Source organism: Chelonia mydas, chromosome 12 (assembly GCF_015237465.2).
Source record: "Chelonia mydas isolate rCheMyd1 chromosome 12, rCheMyd1.pri.v2, whole genome shotgun sequence".
Classification (NCBI taxonomy): domain Eukaryota; kingdom Metazoa; phylum Chordata; order Testudines; family Cheloniidae; genus Chelonia; species Chelonia mydas.
Window position 1 is genome coordinate 5,169,342 of NC_051252.2, and position 26,213 is coordinate 5,195,554.

The 26,213-nt window shown below is 49.3% G+C and overlaps 1 protein-coding gene and 1 long non-coding RNA gene across 3 annotated transcripts in view; one reads left to right on the forward strand and one right to left on the reverse strand.

Annotated features, from left to right (window-relative positions):
• The window catches only part of FHOD1 (formin homology 2 domain containing 1), a 62,461-nt gene that overhangs the window by 34,920 nt on the left and 1,328 nt on the right, over positions 1-26,213 (reverse strand). For both annotated transcript variants that reach the window (XM_037877676.2, XM_043526164.1), the window contains exons 2-3: positions 4,504-4,610; positions 3,657-3,721 (exon numbers count right to left, since the gene is read on the reverse strand). In XM_037877676.2, the coding sequence (XP_037733604.1) occupies positions 3,657-3,721; positions 4,504-4,610 (172 nt within the window). The remainder of the gene's footprint in view (positions 1-3,656; positions 3,722-4,503; positions 4,611-26,213) is intronic.
• On the forward strand, positions 19,508-21,944 carry LOC122462540. Its single transcript, XR_006285152.1, has 2 exons — positions 19,508-20,256; positions 20,946-21,944. It is a non-coding gene; the product is annotated as an uncharacterized LOC122462540 (long non-coding RNA).

The following is a 26,213-nucleotide window of genomic DNA, read 5'->3' on the forward strand; positions in this document are numbered from 1 at the left end:
AGCAACTACCAGACGGCTAGGCCTGCTCGGGCTTGACATGGGTGGAGTCGGAGGGGACTGAGCGAGAGGTTCTGCAGGGCCCGTGTCCACACACTCCCCCATCCCCTCCCGCACCCCTGGGTATGGGGATAGGAGGGAGGGTCACCCTGCGGGCTTGCATATGGCAGGCAGCCTGCCGTGTCCTGCGTAGGTCAGGGTTCAGTCGGAGGGGACGGCGCTACCCACGGATCGGTAACCTTGGTCTTTCTGGGGGGAACAGCTTTATTTCACCACGGGCCACCAGGGCAGCTACGTCCCTGCTACTGTAAGCAAACAGCGTAGGGCTAGCACCAAACTTCACCCATCCCCATCCCCGCCAACGAGCATCGAAGCCTGCACCCAACAGCGACCTCAGACCTGCCCACTCCAAATCCCCCAGCTCTGAGCAGCTGCCAGTCACCTAACAGCCCCTTAATGGAGAATCCATTTTTATTTTGTGCCAGGACTCCATCCTTTCTCTGTGGGGGCTTCCTTACTAATTTTTAGGTCTGAAGCTAGCCCCTGCCGGAAAGCTCTTATTTAAATGAATGGGGCCACAGCCACATGCCAGTGAGAGCCGAGGGGTCTGCTGCTAGCTCAGAGGGGCCGAGTACCATTAAAGGCAACGGCACCCTTCTATGGAGGGGCTCCAGCCGTGCAGCAAACATGGTGACTCGACAAGCACAACCTCAGGGAATAAAAAGAGGCTGCAGAAAGCTTATGGGGAGAGGGCCTGCCTCACAGCTGACTGCCCAGCAACCAGGAGCTAATGGAAATGCTGCATTCCCCAGCAGTCTTAGGAGGTGGGGGCCATGCCATGCCTGCTGATCTAATGGAAAACTTGGAAGCAAGGGAGATGCCAGGGACGAAGGTCTGGAGACACCGAGAAGACAGTCAGGTCATGCCACTGCCCAAGCTGGCAAAATAAAAGTTTACCAAATTTAGGGGGACCCCCACTAATCCAAGAGTTAGCATGTTCTCTCGCCAGGCCTGCTGGGTTAGAGCTGTGGGCAAATCTCATCTTTCTGCAGGAACGTGAAGGAGACACTTGGTGTTCAGACACATCCTTCCGCATGTGTCAGGGACAGAAAAAATGAACGCGACTTCCTGTGCCGGCAGCACCAAGCCTGCTGCAGACACCACGCAAATAACCCTTGCTAGCAGCAGCCAGAGAAGGCCAATTCAATGGTGTCTCCGCCAGAGCCCATCTGGTAGGTCTGGGAGATAGTTTGCATGTCACAGGTCTCCCCCAAAGAGCAACAAACACACCACAATGTATCCAGGTAAATAAGGTTTCATCAACAATCGGATTACAGCGGATGTGCTGCAGACTTCAAAGGCGAGTCAGGAAGAGGGCAAGAGAGGGCAAATGAATCAGTGTCCGAAAGTAGTTTAGGAACCCTACAGCAGCCACGCACCGTCTGCCTGCAGCAGGCTCCAGCAGCCAGCCCGCAGCAAGTCTGTGTGCAAAGACAGCAGCAAGCCTCGTTTTTGCTCTGTAAGCAGCCTGATTTGCACATTGCATGCCTGACACATCTAGGTCACAAGTCCAGTTTCCAGCTAAAGAAAGGAAGATTCTGATGCCCTGACCCTGAAGGTTCCTCTGCAAACTGTAGCTGGAGGGAGCAAGGGTTCTAGCTAACACTCCTCTCTCGCTGACCACAGGGATGGCTGCACCAGAGCAGTGCAGCTCACGTGTTTGGTTTGGCCAAGATGAATGCCTCTGCCCAGCGCAGATTGGAATCCTGCACTTGATCGCTGTCAGAGCTGACTTGCGAATGCTGCTGTTTCAGTGCACCCATGACATGGTGTCGGACTGATGTCCTGCAGCATAGTGTATGCAGCTGGGGGTTTTATAGCTATACAGCTGGTTTCCTCTTGATTCCTGCTGTCTAACAAGTACTTATTAAAGCATAATGCAGCTGATCTCTACAGCATCCCGAGGCGGCTTGGGCAGAAGCTCTAATGAGGCAAGCTGCAGCCTTCCGAGAAGATTTCAGGAACGCTGATTAGGACTTTTGGTTAACTTGCAGTTCAGGTGACCTTTGCCCCCTCCAGCTGCTGGAATGTCAGAGCACCAGAGACACAAAGCAGAGCAGACCCTAACCTGGCCAGAGCCTGGGAAGCCCCAACAGACAGCAGAGCCCTGACCTCAGACGGGAGAGGGTAGACTCTACAGGCACAAAGACAGAGGGGGATGCTCCACCTTCCCAGGCCTGGGCCCGCTGTCCAGGTAAAGACTCCTCAGGGGAAGCAAAAGCGCCTTCAGGGTACGTGCAACCCCACTCAACCCTTCCGGGATCCACCGATGGATTGGGACCCGCCGTTTGGGAAAGGCTGGTCTAGGCTGACAGAGCTCCTTGGTAACCTACTCAGCGGTTATCACCTGGGCTCCTATTGCAGAGAACAGCAGGTTAGAGCCGGGGCTCAAGTCTTCCCAGTGCAGGCCTACCTCCCCTCCCACATTGCATCCCGGGGCAGATGCAGCAGTTGGCCACGTGGAAGAGCGATGCAAGGAAAGGACTGAATGCATTTTAGCAGCTGGACCCATGCAGAGTGAGCAGCACACCCCATGTCCCCTTGGGCTGCTAGCAGGAGAGCCCCAGGCTGCAGCAAAGGGGCGGCCGCTCGAGGTCTCGCTAACACAGCACCCCCTGTGCGATATTTGTTATCCCCCCACCAAGCTCAGGAACGGGGAGACTCCCAGTTCTGAGGAGCCATGCTGGTTCCCAGCACTGGATGCCTGACCCTCTGTCGGGGTACTTGGCCACAGGAGACAGTTGTTTGTACTTTCCAAGTCTATATTTAGAGCTTGCCTAAGCGACCCGAAATATTTGTAGCGGCATGTTTTCAGTATCACAGGCAAAAACACTGTGCTTGGGCTCTTCGTGCTGAAAACAATTAACCCCTTCAGCCCCAAGAGCCACGTGAGGAACATTGACCCGAGTCAGAATTTAAGGCCAGGTCTTCCAGTCTGATCTCCTATACAGCACAGGCCACCAGCACCCACGCACTGAACCCAGCAACCCAAGTATCACAGCCCACAGGAGACCAGGTTATTACGTGCCACAAGGAGAGAACAGGAAGGACCTAGGTGCCTGAGGCCCCTGCCATGGCAGGGAAAGGATGAAGTGAGATGTCCCAGATGATCCTGGCAAGTGACCCACACCCCACGCCACAGGGGAAGGCGAAACCTCCCCAGGTCACTCCCAATCTGACCCGGGGAAATTCCTTCCTGACCCCCGATGTGGTAGCAACCAGCTAGACGCTGAGCATGCGAGCAGGAACCAGCCAGCCAAGCATCTGAGAGAGAATGCTTCATGCCACCTCAGAGTCTGCCCCCCCTCGCCCAGTTCCTCATCTCTAGCCGTGGCAGTGACAGGGGCGGGAAAACCCAGACATGGCAGACAGAGATGAAGTCAGAGAGAACATTGGAGCTCAGAGGTTCATGGGAAAGGGAGTCAGGAGCCAGCCCCCAGGAGCACTCAGCAATTGACCCACGGGCCAGATTAGCCAAGCCCCACACAGCCCCATGTCACAGTGCTCCTGGCTCGAGTGGCCTTGGGCCAGTTAAGGGCAAAGGCCCTGGGGAATACAGAAGGGGCTGGGCCCAGAGCCCTTGGCTATCAGGGACTCACCGAGGATGGCATGGACTCGGACGGAGAGCTGCGTGCGCAGGATCAGAGTTGGCCGCCTCCCTTTGCTGGAATGAGAGGAATGCAGGTAAGTCACCGCGAATGTCACCAATAGCCTCATTTGCGGGCAGCCAGGGCCTGCTTGCAGCCCCTGCAAGTCAGCAAGGCCCAGACCGACGCCAACCAATGGGCATCAGCCTGCATCCACACTCAGCACCAGAGCTCCAGCCCTAGCACCTTCACTCCACTAACGATCATCACAGCCACCCTCAGGAAACCAAATTGATGCAGTTACAGGGGGAGGAGGGGTGGGAGAGGGGCAGTTCTTTAGTGCACTGTCCTGTGGCCTCCACACACCTCTGTGAGTGTACTTTCGTCCTGATCTGCGGCTGCTCCTGCTTTCCAGGCCTGATCTCTCCCCACAGCTCTGCTGCGGCACCTCAAGTCCAAGGTCCCTCACTCCCTAAAGACTGCCCTAGAGTTTGACCAAAACTGGTCTGTCACAGGGCTCTCGGCCCACGGGCTCTGTTTAACATCCAGGAAGTAGCTGGCAAAGGAGTCAATCCTCCAAGTGACTCTACAAGCCCCAGCCCCAATTCCAGGCATTCTTGCTCTCCCGCAGGCCCCTCACCTGTCTGCTCCAGCCTGGTGAGCAGGCAGAAGAGGGACCTGCACCAGAGTCTCACTCCGTGTGTTTTACAGGAGCAGAGCACATGGGGACATCTGGAGAAGGCAAAGGTGGGGGAAGCAGGGTCATGTCGTCTGGCTGGGCAGCCTCCTGAGTGGAAACAGCGATTCATGTCCCACTGACTCGGTTCTGACAGGTATATCTGCGACTCCAGCAACTCACCTGATCTCCTCGTAGAAGCCTTCCAGCTCATCCTTCTGCTCCAGCAGGGACAGATCAAGATCCAGGTACTGTCCAGATGGTGAGACCTGCAGCGTACAGTCTGCCAGCTGCAAACACAAGGGCCCCCCCATAGATCAGTGATGGTGCTTGCTAATGGGAGGGAGGAATGCATAGTGAGGTTGTGGGGAGCAGGGTCAGTGTTAGGCACCCCAATAACTATTCTGCCACTGTACACTTGTACAGGACAAATAGCTAGTCAGCAGCAGGGCTATAGGAGTAGAACCCAGGAGTCCTGACTCCCAGACCACCTCCCCCCGCCTCTCAACCATGCAACTTCCTAGCCATTCCCTCACACCCAGCTGCTGCCATCCCCTTTTGTGGGGTTTGCACGGCCGTGAGGTGCCTTGGGAATGGCTCGCTGAAGATTTAACTGAGGCACTTTAGTTCAGCTCTAGGGGGCCAGAGTGCGAGTCACCCACGAGTCCAGAAACTCCCGTTCTGCGTCCCCTCAGCAATAGCATTCAGTCCCGTCCCATCCCCCAGGCTCGGGGGCTGGGGTTCCACAGGCCACTTCTCCACATTCCTGTCCTCTCTTCCCCTCACCAGATTCAGAGATTCCAAGGCCAGAAGGGACCTCTGCGACCATCTAGTCTGACCTCCTGTACAGCACAAGCCAGAGACCTGCCCCGAAATCATTCCTAGAGCAGATGCTTTAGAAAAACAGCCAGTCCTGATTTAAAAATGGTCAGTGATGGAGAATCCACCACAGCCCTTGGTAAATTGTTCCAATAGTTAATTGCCCTCGCAGTTAAAAACTTACGCCCTATTTCCCGTCTGAATTTGTCTAGATTCAACACCCAGCCATTGGATCGTGTTAGACCTTTCTCTGCTAGACTGAAGAGCCCATTATTAACTATTTGTTCTCCACGTAGGAACTCAGACTGGGATCAAGTTACCCCTTAACCTTCGCTTTGTTAAACTACATCGATTGAGCTCCTTGAGTCTATCATTATAAGGCAGGTTTTCTAATCCTTTTATCATTCTTTGTGGCTTTTCTCTGAACCCCCTTCAATTTATCAGCATTTGTCTTGAATTGTGGACCCCAGAACTGGGCACGGGATTCCAGCAGTGGTAGCAGCACCGAATACAGAGGTAAAATCACCTCTCTGCTCCTACTCACCATTCCCCTGTTGATGCATCCCAGGATCGCATTATCTCTTTTGCTCACAGCATCCCATGGGGAGCTCATGTTCAGCTGATTATCTACCCTTCCCCCCGATCTATTTCCGAGTCACTGCTTCCGTTGCTAGATCACAATCCTGTGCTGGCAGCTGGGTGAAATGCACTGGTACCCTCATCTCTACAGCACTTGAGCAAGGAGCTACAGAGCCCACTGACTGAGCAGGTGAGGAAAGAGGCCCAAAAGGAGTCCCCAAGGAAAGGGGGCGGGGAATAAAGACAACCTATAGAGGGGAGCAGTGGGGGAGGGACAATTCATCAGTGGGGGTGAGATGAGAGAAGAGGACACCATGCCAGCACCTAAAATAGCGACTAGGTGCTAGCAGTTCTCCCCGACCCATCCCTCCAACGCACACCCTAGAGATGCAGCCAGCTGCAGCCTGGACTCATGGCAAAGGGACATGTGGACACACCCTCAGTACACACAGGCACTGGTGACTCACCCACCACCATGATCCTGACAAAGCCGGCACGCTGACTCATCGCTGCCTGGCCGCTTCCTGCCAGTCATGAAAACCACAGCCTCCAGGCTGTGCAGTATTCACAACCCAAAATAAAGGGCTCCAAGCAGGGGAGCACAACCCCGACAGGGTCAGCCATTCCTGAGTCACAATGCAACCACTCCAGGGGATCGGGCACGTGGCCCTGGCCTCAAGCCAGGTAGGCTCTGCAGTGGACAGCGGTAAGAACCTCCCCCCCCCCCCCCCCCCCCCCCCCCCAAGAGAGGATGCCCCCTTCCAGCAGGGCAATGGGGAGAGTGCCAAGCAGGGACTGGCGATCTCAGCCCTGTGGAGGAAAGTCTGAGAGTCAGAAAAGCCACCGTAAGGAGGCTCCGTTACTGAACAGTGCCAGGGAAAAGGGCAGCTCCCGGCCAGTTCAGCCTAGGATTAGAGCCGCTTGCCCAGACGCTGCCTCTGCCTCCGACTCCCACAGCCCACCTCACGCAGCTGGAACCATCTTCACCCTCGGCCCAGCTTCTCATCTCACTCCTGTGTTCTGAATTCTGTATCGGTGTGTGTGTGACAGGAACTCTTGCTCTGGGGTCAGGGCGTGTCACAGAGACCCTTGCTGGGGTGGGCAAAGCACCCTCCATAGAAAGGGGAGTGTTCAAACCCAGCTCTCCACATTGTGACATACAAGTCACTTCCTTCTGGGATACCGTCAGGCGACCGAGGGGAAGCAGGAGGCAGAGCACACTGGGCTCTGGCTCCGGCACACACAGGTAGGCTTGGCAGCATTTGATTTCAACCAGTAACCGTTGGCAAACATCCATTTCAGCTGACACACCGAAATCAATCCATGGGTAACAGGGGAGCTGCAGGGATTGGGTGTAACCTGGAATCCCGGCTCTTTTCGGACAGGAAATCCCACATCACAGCTCCTTCTCGTGGTCTGGAAGGTTCACTCTGCAGTGACATCAGGGAGCGGACCCTCTGCAAGCCCAGCCCCACATGCCACAGATCCAGCTACATGCCCTCGTGCTGGGCCTTTGGAAGGCAGGGCCTACTGGCCTTGGTAGCTTGCTATGCCAAGTCACAAGCCAAATCACGTCTGTTTGATTCTTTGTTAGTGTCATCACTATGAGAAGGACTTGCCAACCCAGTTCACTGGTCCCGTTAAAAAAGCAGACAGTTTTAATGCGTCTTTTCTAGCCAGTAGTATACAGGAATGAGGTAGGTATCTCTTTAAATGCTCCAAGAGCCCTCCAGCGGTGCTCTCTGTGGTGGGCAGCAGACACCGCCAGAACCTAGCCAGAGCGACACTAAGTATGGAGCTAGCCTTGGCACATTTGCTCTAAATGCTTATTTGGGACCCGGTCATGCTCACCTTCTTCCTTCCTATTGGCAGTGTGGCAAAAAGAGCAAAGACACAAGCTACCTCAGTGGTTCCATCGATATTTCAATCACGACTGGATGTCTCTCTGAACATAACCTACCCTAGATCAGCTGCACATTATGGACTGGTTGCAGGAACACTGGGTGACATTCTCTGGCCGGTGCTATACAGGAGGTCAGACTAGTTGATCACACTGGTCCCTCACACCTACTAATCTATATTATGACCCTACATAAGGCTGGCAAATCTATGGCTGCATCTCAGTTCCAACCAAGATGAAAGTCAATAAAGACAAGTGCAAAGTACTACACTTAGGAAGGAAAAATAAAATAGGGAATAACTAACTGGGTGGTAGTACTGCTTAAAAGGATCTAAGGGTCATAGTTAAGACTAAGTTTTTATCATGGATATTTTTAGTAAGTCATGGACAGGTGTCAAGGTTCCCTCCCCACTCTGAACTCTAGGGTACAGATGTGGGGACCTGCATGAAAGACCCCCTAAGCTGATTCTTACCAGCTGAGGTTAAAAACTTCCCCAAGGTACAAACTTTGCCTTGTCCTTGAACAGTATGCTGCCACCACCAAGCGTTTTAAACAAAGAACAGGGAAAGAGACCACTTGAAGACATCTTCCCCTAAAATATCCCCCCAATCCCTGGGGAAGGCTTGATGATAATCCTCACCAGTTGGTACAGGTGAACACAGACCCAAACCCTTGGATCTTAAGAACAATGAAAAATCAATCAGGTTCTTAAACGAGGAATTTTAATTAAAGGAAAGGTAAAAGAATCACCTCTGTAAAATCAGGATGGTAAATACCTTACAGGGTAATTAGATTCAAAACATAGAGAATCCCTCTCGGCAAAACCTTAAGTTACAAAAAGACACAAAAACAGGAATATCCATTCCCTCCTGCACAGCTTATTTTACCAGCCATTAAACAAAAGAAAATCTAATGCATTTTCTAGCTAGATTAATTACTAACTTAACAGGAGTTGGAAGGCTTGCATTTCTGATCTGTTCCCGGCAAAAGCATCACACAGACAGACAGAACCCTTTGTTCCTCCCCCCTCCAGATTTGAAAGTATCTTGTCCCCTCATTGGTCATTTTGGGTCAGGTGCCAGCGAGGTTACCTTAGCTTCTTAACCCTTTACAGGTGAAAGGGTTTTGCCTCTGGCCAGGAGGGATTTTATAGCACTGAATAAAGAAAGGTGGTTACCCTTCCCTTTATAGCTATGACAACAGGTAACAGGCAATAAACAAACATTCAGAGAAGCCCGTGACCTGTCTCTGATTTTCACTAAAAATATCCCTGGCAAAAGGGGTAGGTGGGTTCAGCACTCACTGCTGCTGGGGCTCCCGGATCCCCCCAGCTGCCCACCAGGGCTGGGCAGCTGCGGAGTCCCCACACCAGGCTGGGAGCTGAGTGGGTGAGACTGGCTGGGAGCTCCAGCCCCAGGGCAGAAAATGACATGGAGGTCAATGGAAGTCACGGATTCCGTGGCCGCCATGACATAATTGTAGCCTTAGTCAGAGTGGATCACAAATTGAACGAGTCAACAATATGATGCAGTTACAAAAAAGGCTAACATCATTCTGAGGCAGGGGCGGGCAAACTTTTTGGCCTGAGGGCTGCATAGGGTTTTGGAAATTGTATGGAGGGCCAGTTAGGGGAAGGGGTAGTGGCCCGGCCCCCACCTCCTATCTGCCCCCCCGACTCCTGCCCCATCCAACCCCCCCTGTTCCCTGACAGCCCCCCTCGGGACCCCTGCCCCATCCACACCTCCCTGCTCCCTGTCCCCTGACTGCCTCCGGACCCCCGCCCCAACTGCCCCCCACTACCCCATCCAACCCCTCCTCTCATTCCTGACTGCCCCCACGGGACCCCTGCCCCATCCAATCACCCCTTCTCCCTGTCCACTGACTGCCCCTGGAACCTCTACCCCTGACTGCCCCCCCGCCGCCCCATCCAATGCCCCCCTCCTTCCTGACTGCCCCACGGAACCCCTGCCCCCATTCAACCCCCCTGTTCCCCGCCCTCTGACCGCCAGACCCCTATCCACACCCCCGCCCCCTGACCACCACCCCGAACTCCCCTGCCCTCTATCCAGGCCCCCTGCTCCCTGCCCCCTTGGCCATGCCGCAGCACAGAGACCGGGTCAGGCTGGCCTCTGCAGCTGCACTGCCCCAGGAGTTCCCAGCCCCCCACCCCGAGCATTGTGCCGGTGGCGAGGTGAGGCTGCGGGGAAGGGGGGACAGTGGGGGAGGGGCCAGGGGTGAACCTCCCCGGCCAGGAGGGTCCCACGGGCCGTAGTTTGCCCACCTCTGTTCTGAGGAGTATTAACTTATGGATCTAAATGCAGAGGAGGCCTGGGATTCCTTTAAGTGAAAGCTGAAGAAGCTATCAGAAGCCTGCATCCCAAGAAAGGAAGAAAAATTCATAGGCAGGAGTTGTAGACCAAGCTGGATGAGCAAGCATCTCAGAGAGGTGATTAAGGAAAAGCAGAAAGCATACAGGGAGTGGAAGATGGGAAGGATCAGCAAGGAAAGCTACCTTATTGAGGTCAGAACATGTAGGGATAAAGTGAGAAAGGCTAAAAGTCAAGTAGAGTTGGACCTTGCAAAGGGAATTAAAACCAATAGTAACAGGTTCTATAGTCATATAAATAAGAAGAAAACAAAGAAAGAAGAAGTGGGACCGCTAAACACTGAGGATGGAGTGGAGGTCAAGGATAATCTAGGCATGGCCCAATATCTAAACAAATACTTTGCCTCAGTCTTTAATAAGGCTAAAGAGGATCTTAGGGATAATTGTAGCGTGACAAATGGGAATGAGGCTATGGAGGTAGATATTACCATATCTGAGGCAGAAGCAAAACTCAAAACAGCTTAATGGGACTAAATCGGGGGGCCCAGATAATCTTCATCCAAGAATATTAAAGGAATTGGCACATGAAATTGCAAGCCCACTAGCAAGAATTTTTAATGCATCTGTAAACTCAGGGGTTGTACCATATGATTGGAGAAGTGCTAACATAGTTCCTATTTTTAAAAAAGGGAAAAAACGTGATCCGGGTAACTACAGGCCTGTTAGTTTGACATCTGTAGTATGCAAGGTCTTGGAAAAAAATTTGAAGGAGATAGTAGTTAAGGACATTGAAGTCAATGGTAAATGGGACTAAATACAACACGGTTTTACAAAAGGTAGATCGTGCCAAACCAACCTGATCTCCTTCTTTGAGAAAGTAACAGATTTTTTAGACAAAGGAAACGCGGTGGATCTAATTTACCTAGATTTCAGTAAGGTGTTTGATACCGTGCCACATGGGGAGTTATTAGTTAAATTGGAAAAGATGGGGATCAATACAAACAGTGAAAGGTGAATAAGGAATTGGTTAACAGGGAGACTACAGCGGGTCCTACTGAAAGGTGAACTGTCAGGCTGGAGGGAGGTTACTAGTGGAGTTCCTCAGGGATCAGTTTTGGGACCAATCTTATTTAATCTTTTTATTACTGACCTCGGCACAAAAAGTGGGAGTGTGCTAATAAAGTTTGCGGATGATACAAAGCTGGGAGGTAATGCCAATTTAGAGAAGGACTGGGATATCATACAGGAGGATCTGGATGACCTTGTAAACTGGAGTAATAGTAATAGGATGAAATTTAATAGCGAGAAATGTATGGGCATTTAGGGATTAATAACAAGAATTTTAGTTATAAGCTGGGGACGCATCAATTAGAAGTAACGGAGGTGGAGAAGGACCTTGGAGTATTGGTTGATCATAGGATGACTATGAGCTGCCAATGTGATATGGCTGTGAAAAAAGCTAATGTGGTCTTGGGATGCATGAGGCGAGGTATTTCCAGTAGAGATAAGGAGGTTTTAGTACCATTATACAAGGCACTGGTGAGACCTCACCTGGAATACTGCGTGCAGTTCTGGTCTCCCATGTTTAAGAAGGATGAATTCAAACTGGAACAGGTACAGAGAAGGGCTACTAGGATGATCTGAGGAATGGAAAACTTGTCTTATGAAAGGAGACTCAAGGAGCTTGGCTTGTTTAGCCTAACCAAAAGAAGGTTGAGGGGAGATATGATTGCTCTCTATAAATATATCAGAGGGATAAATACCGGAGACGGAGTGGAATTATTTAAGCTTAGTACCAATGTGGACACAAGAACAAATGGATATAAACTGGTCAGTGGGAAGTTTAGACTTGAAATTAGACGAACGTTTCTCATCATCAGAGGAGTGAAGTTTTGGAATAGCCTTCCAAGGGAAGCAGTGGGGGCAAATGACTTGTCTGGCTTTAAGATTAAACTTGATAAGTTTATGGAGGAGAAGATATGGAGGGATAACATGATTTTGGCAATTAATTGATCTTTAAATATTCGTGGTAAATAGGCCCAATGGCTTGTGATGGGATGTTAGATGGGGTGGGATCTGAGTTACTACAGAAAATTCTTTCCTGGGTATCTGGCTGGTGAATCTTGCCCATATGCTCAGGGTTTAGCTGATCGCCATATTTGGGGTTGGGAAGGAATTTTCCTCCAGGGCAGATTGGAAGAGGCCCTGGAGGTTTTTCGCCTTCCTCTGTAGCATGGGGCACGGGTCACTTGCTGGAGGATTCTCTGCTCCTTGAAGTCTTTAAACCACAATTTGAGGACTTCAATAGCTCAGACATAGGTGAGAGGTTTTTTGCAGGAGTGGGTGGGTGAGATTCTGTGGCCTACGTTGTACAGGAGGTCGGACTAGATGATCATAATGGTCCCTTCTGACCTTAGTATCTATGAAACAGGAGTGAGACACGAGAAGTCACTCTCCTGCTCTATGCGGCACTGTGAGGCCTCAGCTGGAGTACTGCGTCCAATTCTGGGCACCATGCTTTAGGTAAGAGGTAGACAAAGTGGAGAGAGTCCAGATGAGAGCAACAAAAATGATAAAAGGTTTAGGTAACCAAACCTATGAGGAAAAGTTAAAGACACTGGACATGTTTAGTCTTGAGAAAAGAGGACTGAGAGGGGACCTAATAACAGCATGTTAAGAACTGTTACAAAGAGGATGGTGATCAATTGTTCTCCATGTTCCCTGAAGGTAGGACAAGAAGTAATGGGTTTCATTTGCAGCCAGGGTTAGATACTAGGAAAGACCATCTAACTCTAAGGGCAATTAAGCACTGGAATAGGCTTCCAAGAGAGGTTGTGGAGTCCTCGTCATTGGAGGCTTTTAAGAACAGGTCGAAAAAACCTGTCGGGGATGGTCTAAGTTTACTTGGTCCTGTTTCATCGCAGGAGGCTGGACGAGATGACCTCTCAAGATCTCCTGCAGCCCTCTCTCTCTATGATTCTATCAACAATGGCTGTTCTTTTCACCACCCTGTCTGAAGTATGTAGCTAGAGTTGGGATCACGGGCCCTCTGCCAAAACATGCTTCCCGTAGCTGGGGGTGGGGGAGGAGCAGGGGAAGAAGCATGGCCTAGTGGATGGGGCACAAGACTAGGAGCTGGAACTCATGAGTACTGATCCCCTTCTTTGGGGACTACGTTCCAACTGGCAGACCCCAACAATATCTGCACACGGGGAGCACTCATTCCCCTCTTGGGCTAGGAGTCACATCTGGTAACCTGTCAACAGCAGCCACTGGCTGCAAGCTGCGACGCAGCCATTCCCTCCGCTGAAAGGAATCAGGCTGGGTCAGTACCTGGGGAGGTAATGCCAAGGATCACGCGGGCGTGAAAGGACATGGTGGTGGAGAGTCAAGAGTTGTTGTTCTCCTCTCCTGTGAACTGATGCATTCATGTAGTGCTAGAGTGATGTAAAACTATACATCTGAACACTTCTGGGGTGTGCCCCCGGTACTTCTCAAATTCCACTGCAAATGATGGGGCCTTCTGCCAACTTCAATTCCACCAATCGGTTCAAACTGATTTGTTCCAACCTAAACTGCAGTGCTGCCAACTCTGGCATTTTGTCACAATCCTTGTAATATTTGTTATTTTAATTAAGCCCCAGCTCCAGGAGTGATTACAGATGATGACACGACAATCTCAGTTTTCATTTAAAAATGCAAGTAAGTTCCTTGCCCTCCTCTTTGCAGAGAAAAGCTTGAAAATATGACTCCAGAGTGACTCAAAGGCTCAAAACCAGAGGCCAAAGAAAGCAGCCCAAAATGTATCATTGTTAAAGGTCTTGTGACTTTTAAGTCAATCTCATAATTTCTAAGGCCTGACTAATGGTCCGTGACTATGTGGGACTGGCAATATTGCTGCGTTACTACTGGGCGCTGATTGGATTCTTATTGTGGTTTATACGCCACTTTGCATCCCTAGGGGATCCCCAAATGCTTTACAACGTGCTATAAGATCGTTACTATTAACCAAGTAGCGTTGGCTTCACTCTACATCGGGTATCTAATCCATGGTCACCTGACGCACTGAAATACTGGTGTGGCTCACACGACATGCAGATTCTGCAGAATCTCAGCTTTCACTTAACAAGGCATAACCTTCCTGGTTATGCAGAAAGCATGTATACACTCATTCAAATGGGAACCCAGCGTACCCAAAGCCGTACTGTCTGTCTGAATCAGTGACTCAGCGGTACAACTCTCTAGCGTCTCACAAGGGTGGTAACTCTCATGCCTGGAGAGGACCTATTAAATGTCCGCATTAATTAGTTCTTTGCTGATCAAGTTAGCGGAGAAGGGACTGGAGAAGGGGTTGGGAGTGAAACCCAGGGGAGAAGGGAGGGGTGGAAATTGGGAGCTGCTGCATGAAAGGAAATGCTGAGACACAAAGCCAGGGCAGAAGGAGTGTAACTGAGAAAGGCAGGAGGGGGAGGAGGGCCAAAGAGAAATAGAGGACAGAAATAGCGGGTCACCCTAAGCCAGGCATTTCTCACTGACCGATGCAGAATATGACAATGAGGTGCTGAGCAGAGACATGCCAATGAAGAGATTTACTTCCTACATAAAGGCCATATTCGCCTCTCGATCTCTGTGCAAACCTCTTCCTGTCACTATGGGAGTTGTGCTGGAGACGGTGGGGTGTACGTGACTCCAGGTTCGCATCCCAGCCCGTGGGCTGTAACTAAACATGGAACTCATCCCTCTCCCAGGAGTCGTCTGACACAGAGTAAGCAGGGGAAGCCCCCCCCGCCCCCCCCATTCTTCCCAGGAGTGCTCAAGCCCCGCTAGCAGCCCTGCAGTGTGTTAACAGCTAAATCGCAGGCAGGTCAGCATCCATGTCCATGCCTGCTTCAGGGGGCTTAATTACATGGACCAGCCTATTGGGGAGGCCAAGCCCTCCTGGCTGCTGCAGGAACTCGGATGCCAGTTTCTCATGTGAGCGCGGCAGGAATGCAGTTCCACCCGCAGCGTTCGTGGTTTGGATTCTACCCCAGGCACTTGCTGTCTCCTAGTGCTAACCCTTGGGGACAGGGACATGCTGTTCCAGTCGGCTCACGAGCTGCATTGCCCTGGGAACCCTTTACAGGCAGTTCCCATGATAGGGAATTCCTGCATGAAAGGGCAGTGAAAACAGCAGGGTCTAGGTTTGGTTCCTTTCCTTCCACCCAAACAAGGCTCTGGGACGCACTCACAGCAAAAGCCCCGACCAGAAATACTGAAGTCCAGATACTGTTGCTGGAAGCAGTCAGGTGAGGGCCACTGCTGTAACGGGGAGAGGAGTCCCTGGGACAGAACCAGGTCTCTACTCTGAGTCAGTGTGAGAGCTCAGTTTAAATCTGTTAAGAACTCATAGCTGTGAAATAATCTTAAAATAGCCTGTCACTTTAAACGTGGATTCAAGGGAATACTGAACTGGCTTCAGTGTCACACATCCTGGCAGGGGAATTATCTTCTAACCTCTTCTGGGAGGCAGATAGGGAGCGACGGGTCACTGATCGGCTCACTAGGTTAAGGTGATATCCAAAGATGTTCACGCATCCCCAGATACAGGCTACAGGCAGCAGGGGCCTGGGAACAGTTAGCTGATCATGAGAGCTGGGAGACCAAAGGTTACAGTCAGCAGCAACAGAGATGGAGATAAAGGGTCTGAAGCCCTGGTGATATGGATAGCAACAAGAGAAGCAGCTCAGTGCAGGATGGTGAGGCCTCCTCTCCCAGCCAGCCCTCCCGCTGTCTTCCCACAGCAGCTGCAGATGGAACTCCAAGTTTCCAGTCGGCCATGAGAGAAAGGTTTCAGAACTTAATGAAGCTACTCGCCCTGCCTGTTATTTCTGCAGAGATGAACGCAGACTTCACTCCAGAGTGAGCACAGACAGGATGCTGCATGTTAAACACAGCCAAGCTACAGGGAATACAAGAACTTCCCTGCTTGTTTTAAACCCCAACTCTCCACCCCAATAGCTGAAACCTGACACTCAGGGTGTGGGAACTGCACAGACTCTGCCAAGTGATGCATACAGGAAGATCAGTCCTAGGGCTGAAGCTCTGACCATGGCCCTTTCACCAGTCTGACAGGATGGCCTGGGTAGTTTAAAGTGACAGCCGCCTTCCCAAATGGATATTAACACTTTGTAAACACACAGGTGTCTTACTAGGGAGAGCAATAGTAGAGATTATGGGGTTCAAGTGTCCCCAATTGTCCCTGGAAACTCCACGGTGGACAATGGTGCTGCCTTCTCCCACCAGGAAGCTCTAAGTGGCTGGGGCAAGCATTTCCAAGCACACTTTTGCTAACTGTAAAACTCTGAAAGGAAATATTGACTAGACATAAGCCAAACGAAAATCAGCCACTGTTAAACTGAATTAAGAGTGCCCATGCAGGGGCTAGCACCAGTTTACCTAAAGCATTTAAAAAAAAAAAAAAAAAAAAACACACACATTTTAGTTAAACTGACACAACTTTCTCTTGTATACAAGGCCCCAAATTTGGGAAAATGTCATTTTATTCTGTCCCCAGTTAATCAGTGCTGTGAAGGGGAGAGTTATATGGGACACGGAAATTGAGGCATAACTTTTCTAAGCAGTCCCAAACAACAAGGGTGTTTTTAGCTCAAGTGTTTGCTCTTTACCCTATTTCGGTGGCCCAGGAGGAAAAGCCAACTGCTCGTGCCTAACTGTGGTGCATGCACAGCGATTGCAGCCCATCGGGCAGACCCAGCGTTCCAGGCTGGATGCAGTCCCGATGTAACGTATGACTAATTCTGCTCTTTTTCCTCTCCCCAAATAAACCTGGAACCATGTGTGTAAGGGATCTGAACAAGCTTCTTACAAGTATCAGGGGTATATAGTGGAATCTAGGAACAGAAACCTCAGGAGGATAGTTATTTTAGACAGCAATTTGGGACATGAACTGCCTTTCACAAATCCAAGCTGACTCATACCTATTAGCTTGTACTTTTCCAAATGTAGCCGTAAGCTACAATATCCCAAATATTTAAAAACCTTTTCCTAATACAGGTATTCCTACAGCCTCTTCCTGAACACTGGAACAACAGTCACTGTTTTCTGAGCACCGGGTACTTTTCCATTACCAAAACTTATTAAAGGTAATGATTCACCCATTTACTCCTCCTAGCACCAAGAACATCACCTTGTCTTTACCCTCTGCCTTGCTCACTTCTGTCTAGATACTTGCTTTCCACCATAATTCTGGTCTCCTTTGGCTTGTTCGCTATCACACAAAGGCACACTCCATGGACATACCATTAATATTCTTTTTATCCTGCACAGATGTGAAGAAGTCACTTCCACCTCCTGTGATTTGTTTCAGTAACTAGCAATAATTTCCAGCTCTTCCGTGCTATTAATGACCCCACCAGTGCTCTTATTTTTCAACCCCCGCAGTGCATTTAAAGACACTCTGACATATCACTTGACATATCCCCAAAGTCTGCCATGCCGTGATTGCAGAGTAGCAATGCCCACAAGCACTTGGCTCGCAGGACAGAGACAAAGAACACAACCTTTGCTCCATGTGTGAGGTGCCTGGCCACCCCGGCAGGTTCTGAAGAAATCCCTGCATCCAAGTGGATGTTTCTGCTATGACCAACCACCACTAAATAGTTTAAAATATTGGCATTTAAGCTGCCATTATTAGGTTTCAGAACTCACTCCCTGCTGAGACGAATGGGATGGCAGTGGCTTTGTTTTATTCTGTGCACCTGCAGAGTCAGAAGGCACTGCACTGGTTTATGTCACAGTGGTTTTCTACCCAAGCAGAAAGGCTAGACATTTGTTTTTTAAAAAGAAGGCTGTAAATACCAGACACCAGTAGAGAGCTCCTAAGATTGTCACACTGGTGCATTTCCACGGTATTTTTTTCTGGCATCACTAGTTATTGTAACTTATCCTTTGCTGTCTGACAGATGGGAACAAGTGGTGGTGTTGACAACTTGCTTGCATTTGCTGAATCAGAATGACAGACCTGCTTACATACTTCAGTCTAAATACACAGGACCCTTATTCGGTATCCAGTTTATATCTGTGATTTATACACAGACCCTAGCTCGGCTTCTGTTTTCAAGACACGGGTGCCCAAACCTCCTCTTCTAAGCTGTGTCAGCTGCCTCCCCAACAGCAGTCTCTGAAAGAGGATAAGTACAAGCCGGACTACATTTGGGTGAAAAGACAGTACCACAATGCTTGTGCTAGGGGGCTGGATAGCCCAGTTTTGCTGCAATGTAGAGGAGGAATGCTTAGTACCCGCTATTTCCCCAGGGACACCTCTGGGCAACTTAATCTGATAAATTAGCGGCGTGAGCCCCACTTTACACTGGTGCTGAGAGTCTACATTGGGGTAAAGATATTGATGTAATGACACCGGTGCACGTTTCTCTAATGCAGACAGGCTTTTAAAGGAGACCCAGAAATTTGGCTGTGAATAAATTAAACAGGCTTAGTCTACTGGAGGTTTCAATACTTCTTGCTCAGAGGGGATGTGTTGCACCCAGAATGGTATTAAAGATAAGACCCAAACCAGCACTTTAGAACGCTGGTTGTCCTCCAAGGCAAGGTGGAGAGTGCCCCAGGGCCACCCTCTCCCTGATGCTTTCTTGCCAAAAAGATGCCACTCTACAAATGATGGCTCTTCCAGGCCAAGCCTGCAGCCTGTAAGGACTTAAAGATCTCAAATGACAGAACACTGGAAGCTAGTAGGGCTCAAGAATCCACCCTGGGCGTACAAACTCCCGTGGGCACACTAAGAAGACTGGAGTACGTGAAGGCAGCATATGGTAAAAAGGGGGGTTGCAATCTGTGATGGGGCATGCAAACCCCACACTGGTCAACAAGGGGTTAAGGAGCTGCTCTGGGCTGAGCCAGGCCCACCCCGCCACACCTGCCAGGCCGGCACAGGCTGGATGGGCCAGGGGAGGTAAAAGGGGAGCAGAACAGCTGCCATGGGAAGAGCAGGGAAAGAACAGACCGTCAGCCCCTGAGGAAAGGGCCGAGGGAAGGCAGGAGCTTCCCAGACGACCACTGCCTGACAGGGAGGGCCAGATCCCCCTACGTCCCGAGAGGGAGGCGTACCCCTCTCTCCCTGGCTAACTCAGGTTATTTGGGTTAATTCCCCTTGCTTTTTGTTCACAGACTGCCCAGAAGGGGGAGGCTTTAAAGTGACCTGGCTGGAGAGCCGGAGCAGCCACCTGCAGGAGACCCCAACAGAGAGAGCGAGCTGCCACGCCTGGCCATGAGGAGGCGCCCGCGAGTTGACCCCAATCACGGAGCAGAGTCCTACCACCCTCCAGAGTTTGCTAAGGACAATGGGCTATCGCACATGAAACTTGAAACCATGGAAGATAGCTCAACAGGGACAACATTTCAGGCAATGTGACAAAGGGAAGAGTATCACTGCCAGGGTCCTGTGGGATATTTTTCTACAAAAGCCTAATGCGCCTTGACAGGCTCCCAAGTCTTCCTTACCCCACTTAGATTTACGTCCCTTCTCGAAATCTCTCCTGCCACACCCGTTATAACATCCCCTCCAGTCCAACATAAAAGATCTTATTACACACAGAGTCCGGCTCAGAGAGGAAAACCCGTGCCAGAGATCTGTTTGCTTCGTTAGGCATCGCTTTTGTTGTTTGTTCCCAAATTAACTCCACTTGGTCACCCTTGAAAAAATATCGCATGACATGACACTGCTAGTTCAGTCCAAGAAAAACGAAGATGTGGCTGAAAGGGCACGCGTCTGGTTCAGAGGAAGGTTTAACAACAAGTTCTGTTATCCACACACGCCAAGGCTCCCAAGCTCATGTGGGAGCCAAATGTATCTGGCCCATGCTTCCTGCCTGCATACTCCGGCCTCCTGCATTGAGAAGCTCCCCTCACCTCTACCGCTGGCTGCTGCGGTGGTGGGCAGCAGGCCGAGTCCTCTTCTCCTTTGGAGCAACTGACTGAGCGCATCTTGCACTGCTTCTGCTCCTCCCTTGCACGCCTCCCACACTCGGCCTGGCTGCAAGGCAGGCAAAATCGGAGAAGCACTGCTCCATCCCTGGGGTGGGAGAAGAGTATCATCTGGCCCTGGAGCAACAGGTAAACTACCCTAGAGCCACAGGAGGAAGGCAATCTGGTCCTCCAGGGGAAACAAAAATAACCAGCAATTGGAGTGGAAGGAGCGAGAAAAGGAAACCTTTGAAGGGAAGAGATGGTGGAAGTGCCACAAAAACAGTGGAGAGGAGAGTAGGCTTGCTGTCCGCCCACATGAGATTGGAGGTGAGTGAAAACCCAATCCTCCTCCCCCCACCCCAAGGTAAAAAGTGCAGGGGAAGTCAAACTCCATTGGAATGGTTCCAGGCATTATGGGGAAAGAAGAGGAATGGCCATCCAGCTTGACTGAGAGATGGAGCTTCAAATACAGTTCAGATAAGTATTTAAAGCCTGGGTGTTTATCTGAATTGATCCCAAACTCTGCACCTTGCAGGGTTCCCCTCCCCCTCCCACTTCACTGGCCTTTATGTGCATTTTGCTATCCTAGTGCTGCTTGAGCGTTTGGCTGGTTTTTGAACAATGCATCATTGTGATGCATTCCTTTGTCCTTAGCCAATGTCACATTGCAATGGGACAGTTTGCTCGTCTCCAGTCCTGAACCTTTTCCCACAAATAAGATGGGTAGCGTCCAGAAAAAGAGGACTGAGACCTCCCTCCAGCCTCTAACTGGGATGCCAAGTCACTGCTAGTTCTGGCAGCAGGAAGCTATTCTGGTGGCCCACCATACCTTTGCAAGCCTAGAATCACCAGTAGATCAGCAGTTATCGTTTTCTGCTGGATTCCATTTAATTTCCCTGTTTTCCATCCCTCACTTATTTACGCTTCCCAGAATTATTTCTTTAGTTCACCTCTCAGATTTCATGAGGATTTATGGGATGTTTTACTGAATATGTTTTTTTTCATCTTCACCCCAGGGTTTTGAATACGTTGATAAGACACACCAATGACATTGAGAAGACATGGTACAATCATCCATCCCAAGGAAGGATTCCTCACAAAAACATGGTGGTGCCACTGCGGATGGGACTGCTTAAAGCTAGCAGACACTTAATGCCGTCTCCGCCTTTCTGTGCTCTGGATCAGACAACTGCACGCGTCTCCCCAACAAGTAAAGGCAACGCAGTGCAGACGAGGCACTACATGCTTAGCTGTTCACTGCCCTTGGAAAAGCAGGTTGTTGGTTAATAAGTTTCACCTGGATAACTAGGTCTGCTGGCCTCACAAAGCAGTTTCTTTGTTAACAGAAGGTAAACAGCTCCCTGCTGCCAAGTGGGGCAGCAGTACAGAATAGGACAGCGTAAGTGGTCTCCTGTTTTGAGTTACAGAGTTTTCTGTTCACGCTACCTGAACCTGCATGTTAACCCCCTTCCATGTGGGGCATTTACCAGAAATGTCCCAGGTTTTACAAAGGCTATCATGCAGCTTTTACTGATTTTCACTGGAATTTTGAACCACTTAAATACAAAACAAAGTGCCAGACCTCCCCGAACCCAGCTCCCCACTTTGGAAGGAGACAGTAGCTCACTAATCGAGGCCACCCAGGTTACTGAGCTGCTACCTCATCTTCCAGAGCAGTCAGCGGGGTCAGAAGTATTCTTACATTTCTCTGTTGTTGTTGTTTTTTGTCCTCCTGTCCCCCAGTATTTACCCATAATACTGTGAAGTTCTTTTTTTAACCGATTTTCACTCATTTTTAATTTGTTTTTAAACAAACGCTGATAAATTATCAGGAAATTTTAAAATAAAAGCTGAAAACAAAGGGCCTTACCTAGGTGCTCCTAGCAGGCTGTTAAGCAACACTGCCTCAGGGGTTTCAGCACTGCAGCCATTAAGCCTTTGTGTTACATCTTTGTTTCCCCTGAATAGACACTTGTATGCAATGGATATTAAACGTTTACCATCTTTCCACTACAGCTAGCTTTCCCTAGATTTCCTTTTGCACTCTGACCTATGGAAAATTGAAGTTCTTTAATTCTTACCCATTTGATTTCTCTCTAAATCAGCAGACACACAAGGCAGGGTAGCACACCACGTCACATGCCATAATGTGCCTCAACAGAAGAATGCTACAGCAGCCAGGCCCAGACGAGGCAGACCAAAGATCAGAATTAGTCAAATTATACAAAAAGAAAAGGAGGACTTGTGGCACCTTAGAGACTAACAAATTTATCTGAGCATAAGCTTTCGTGAGCTACAGCTCACTTCATCGGATGCATCCAATGAAGTGAGCTGTAGCTCACGAAAGCTTATGCTCAAATAGACTCTAAGGTGCCACAAGTCCTCCTTTTCTTTTTGCGGATACAGACTAACACGGCTGCTACTCTGAAACCTGTCAAATTATACAGATACCATGGGACATGGAAACTATGGTGTGCTGGACAATTTGAGATTCCAGCAGCTCATTCCCACAGACCAGCAGTAGGCCTGTTTACAGAAGGTCAGACCAGATGACTAGAATGATTCCTTCTGGCCTTGGAATCTCTGAACAGTGCTGGACTGGATAACTGCACACTAAAAGCACAAAGCCTTCTGCCATGTTCAGGGCCCTGCTCCCACTGAAGCAGAGAACATTCTAAGCACCTGTCCACTTCCTCCCGGATAACCCATTTAAGAGTGCCAGGAAGGAAACCAGACAATTTCCAGTTAATTTTAGCCTGCATTGCAGAAGGGCCCAGATAATCACTCCAGAAACCCCTGCCCTGAAGCCTCAATGTGCATACATATGCCAGTCACTGTTAGCTTGCAAATCTGCTTATCCCCAACTCCACCTCTGACAACAGCTCAACTAGGCCTTCAGCACCTTTTGTCTTATTTAATAATTTTATTAAGATGATGTTAAAATAAAAAGAAAACGGTACAGAGTTTAAGCATAGAAGTTTCTGGTTATCAGGGAATGAGGTACAGATTATCAAGGGGCATGCAGTTCGGTTTAGGATCGGATGGCGTAAGGAATACATAATCTGTAATATCCCTGATTGGGGGTAAAAGGTTAATGGGTCAAAGCACAGACATTGAGATATGGGGGTACGTTGTTCATATAATGGCTATGTTCAGGTGTGGAGTATAATGAGTGGATACGATGAGGAGGATGGAATTACCCTCATTTGGTGAGATTTAATGTTCAGTGAGTTTATGATTCCAGTTCATATGGTCCAATGGAAAAAGACTCTCGGTCCCTTTCTCATAGTTGATGCATGATGTCGTTCTGTTTCTCCTGGTACTGTCTCCTGGCACGGTCGGTGGCCAGTGAGGTGTTCGATATAGATGTCCCTGGACCATCGGACGGCGTATCTACTTACTGCCACTCCCCCACATAGCATTCCTGCTCTCCAGAATACTGCTGCCATTTCCTCATACATTCAAAGCATGACCACGTCAACCCCATCTGCTGGTTCCCATTCCTTACAGGGGCCAGTCTTGCCTTGATTTACAAACCCTCCATAGAAGACTTCATAAACCTCCTCTCTTCTCTCCACCCAGATCCTTCCCCTTTGCACCAGCCAGCTCTGTGACCACACACAACCTTGTCGATGCCGGTCCAAGACCACCTCCTCTGCAGCTCCTGTCTACTCTGACTGCATTACTATATCCCTCTGCCTCATGCTTTGGCTTCCTGGGTCATTTCCGAAGCTGTGACTCTACTTTTTGCCTATCCTCAATGTTTTGCCTCATCCAGCGCTGGACCATTTTGGGATGCACTTTGTAGGAAACATACCATAGAATACCTAGGTTATTCAGAGAAACATGCAATCCTTTGTCAAGCTATCTACCGTGAGGAGAGTTAACACTCATGCCTCATTAGCCAGCAGTTCAGGGGTCTTGTCATCCCATCAACAGGACAGAAACTCCAGATGAGTCAGCTAACGCACCAACATGGCTAAGGATGCATGTGAAAAAAAAGAGGAGCTGACACTCATCCTCACAGCTGACACTGAAGAATAGTCAAAGGGTGCTGCACTGTGAGAAGCAGGATAATTCCGAGGAGTTTCCTCCCACTTGTGCCCAGGGGAAAGCTAAAAATGGCAGGGCACTATTCAAGAGAGTGAGGACAGCCCAGAAGTCCTGCTCAGTCTCACTCTTCGTTACACCAGTTCTGATTTTCCAGACTGCATTTAAGAGCTACTGTGGCACCATGAATAGCGGAATACTCACACCAGAAGCCTGTAAACTTAAGTGGACAATTTATCAAGAACCACATCTGTCCACTGCCAATAAGGAACTACGAAAACCAGACATCGTTTTTGTCAAAGATGAAACAGCCCTGGTGGTCGATGTCACTGTTCACTTTGAATACAAAGACCAAACTTTTCTCTGATGCAGCGGCTGAGAAAGTCCGACACTATGCATCAAGCCCGTTGCCAACTGTGTCCACATATCTATTCAGGGGACACCATCATAGGGCCTAATCATATCAACCACACTATCAGAGGCTCGTTCACCTGCACATCTACCAATGTGATATATGCCATCATGTGCCAGCAATGCCCCTCTGCCATGTACATTGGTCAAACTGGACAGTCTCTACGTAAAAGAATAAATGGACACAAATCAGACATCAAGAATTATAACATTCAAAAACCAGTTGGAGAATGCTTCAATCTCTCTGGTCACTCGATTACAGACCTAAAAGTTGCAATTCTTCAACTAAAAAACTTCAAAAACAGACTCCAAGGAGAGACTGCTGAATTGGAATTAATTTGCAAACTGGATACAATTAACTTAGGCTTAATAGAGACTAGGAGTGGATGGATCATTACACAAAGTAAAACTATTTCCCCATGTTTATTCCCCCCCTCCACCCCTCACTGTTCCTCAGACAGGTTTCAGAGTAACAGCCGTGTTAGTCTGTATTCGCAAAAAGAAGAGGAGTACTTGTGGCACCTTAGAGACTAACCAATTTATTTGAGCATAAGCTTTCATTAGCTACAGCTCACTTCATCGGATGCATACTGTGGAAAGTACAGAAGATCTTTTTATACATACAAACCATGAAAAAATGGATGTTTACCACTACAAAAGGTTTTTTCTCCCCCCACCCCACTCTCCTGCTGGTAATAGCTTATCTAAAGTGATCACTCTCCTTACAATGTGTATGATAATCAAGTTGGGCCATTTCCAGTTGGGTGGGGGGAGAGAAAACCTTTTGTAGTGGTAAACATCCATTTTTTCATGGTTTGTGTGTATAAAAAGATCTTCTGTACTTTCCACAGTATGCATCCGATGAAGTGAGCTGTAGCTCACGAAAGCTTATGCTCAAATAGATTGGTTAGTCTCTAAAGTGACACAAGTACTCCTTTTCTTGTTCCTCAGACGTTCTTGTCAACTGCTGGAAATGGCCCATCTTGATTATCACTACAAAAGGTTTTCCCCCCCACACACTCCTGCTGGTAATAGCTCACCTTAAGTGATCACAATGCGTATGGTAACACCCACTGTTTCATGTTCTCTATGTATATAAATCTCCCCACTGTATTTTCCACTGCATGCATCCTATGAAGTGTGCTGTAGCTCACGAAAGCTTATGCTCAAATAAACTGGTTAGTCTCTAAGGTGCCACAAGTCCTCCTTTTCTTTTTGCGAATACAGACTAACACGGCTGCTACTCTGAAACCTTTAATTTTGCCTGTTCAGTCACTGTTAACAGACTCTAGTTATCAGCTTCCCAATCCTCACTGTACAAGCAGCCTTATATAAACTCCAGATGTTACAGGAAGCAGTGGTGGTGACTCAGAAGACATCACTGTTTCCTTCAAGTCAGTTCTCAGTCAATGCATCAGCTTGGTGTTGGGGGCCCTGTGCTACTGGAGAGGACGTTTCAGAACACAGCTAAACCTGTGGTTGTTAAATGTTCCTCCAGCAGTGTGTTCCTGATTTATGCTACACAGGAATAGCGGACACAGGCCCTAACCAGCAAGCTATAGGCTATGTTTAAATACAAGACCTTATGCTGACCGTTTCCATTCTGTGTGTGCATAGGGGGGTTTATCGAAAGGATTTGAGTTTGGACGCTGAGGAGCAATGTCTCCCAGTTGTAAGTCTACCAGTACAGTTGCCCGACGCTGCCAGATCTCCACGAGAAATCCAGTCTGAACGGATTTCACCTGACTAAAGGTTTCGAACCAACCAAAGGACACACCAACCAACTCCTCCATAAATTAGGAGACAGCTCCTAGCGGTCAGGG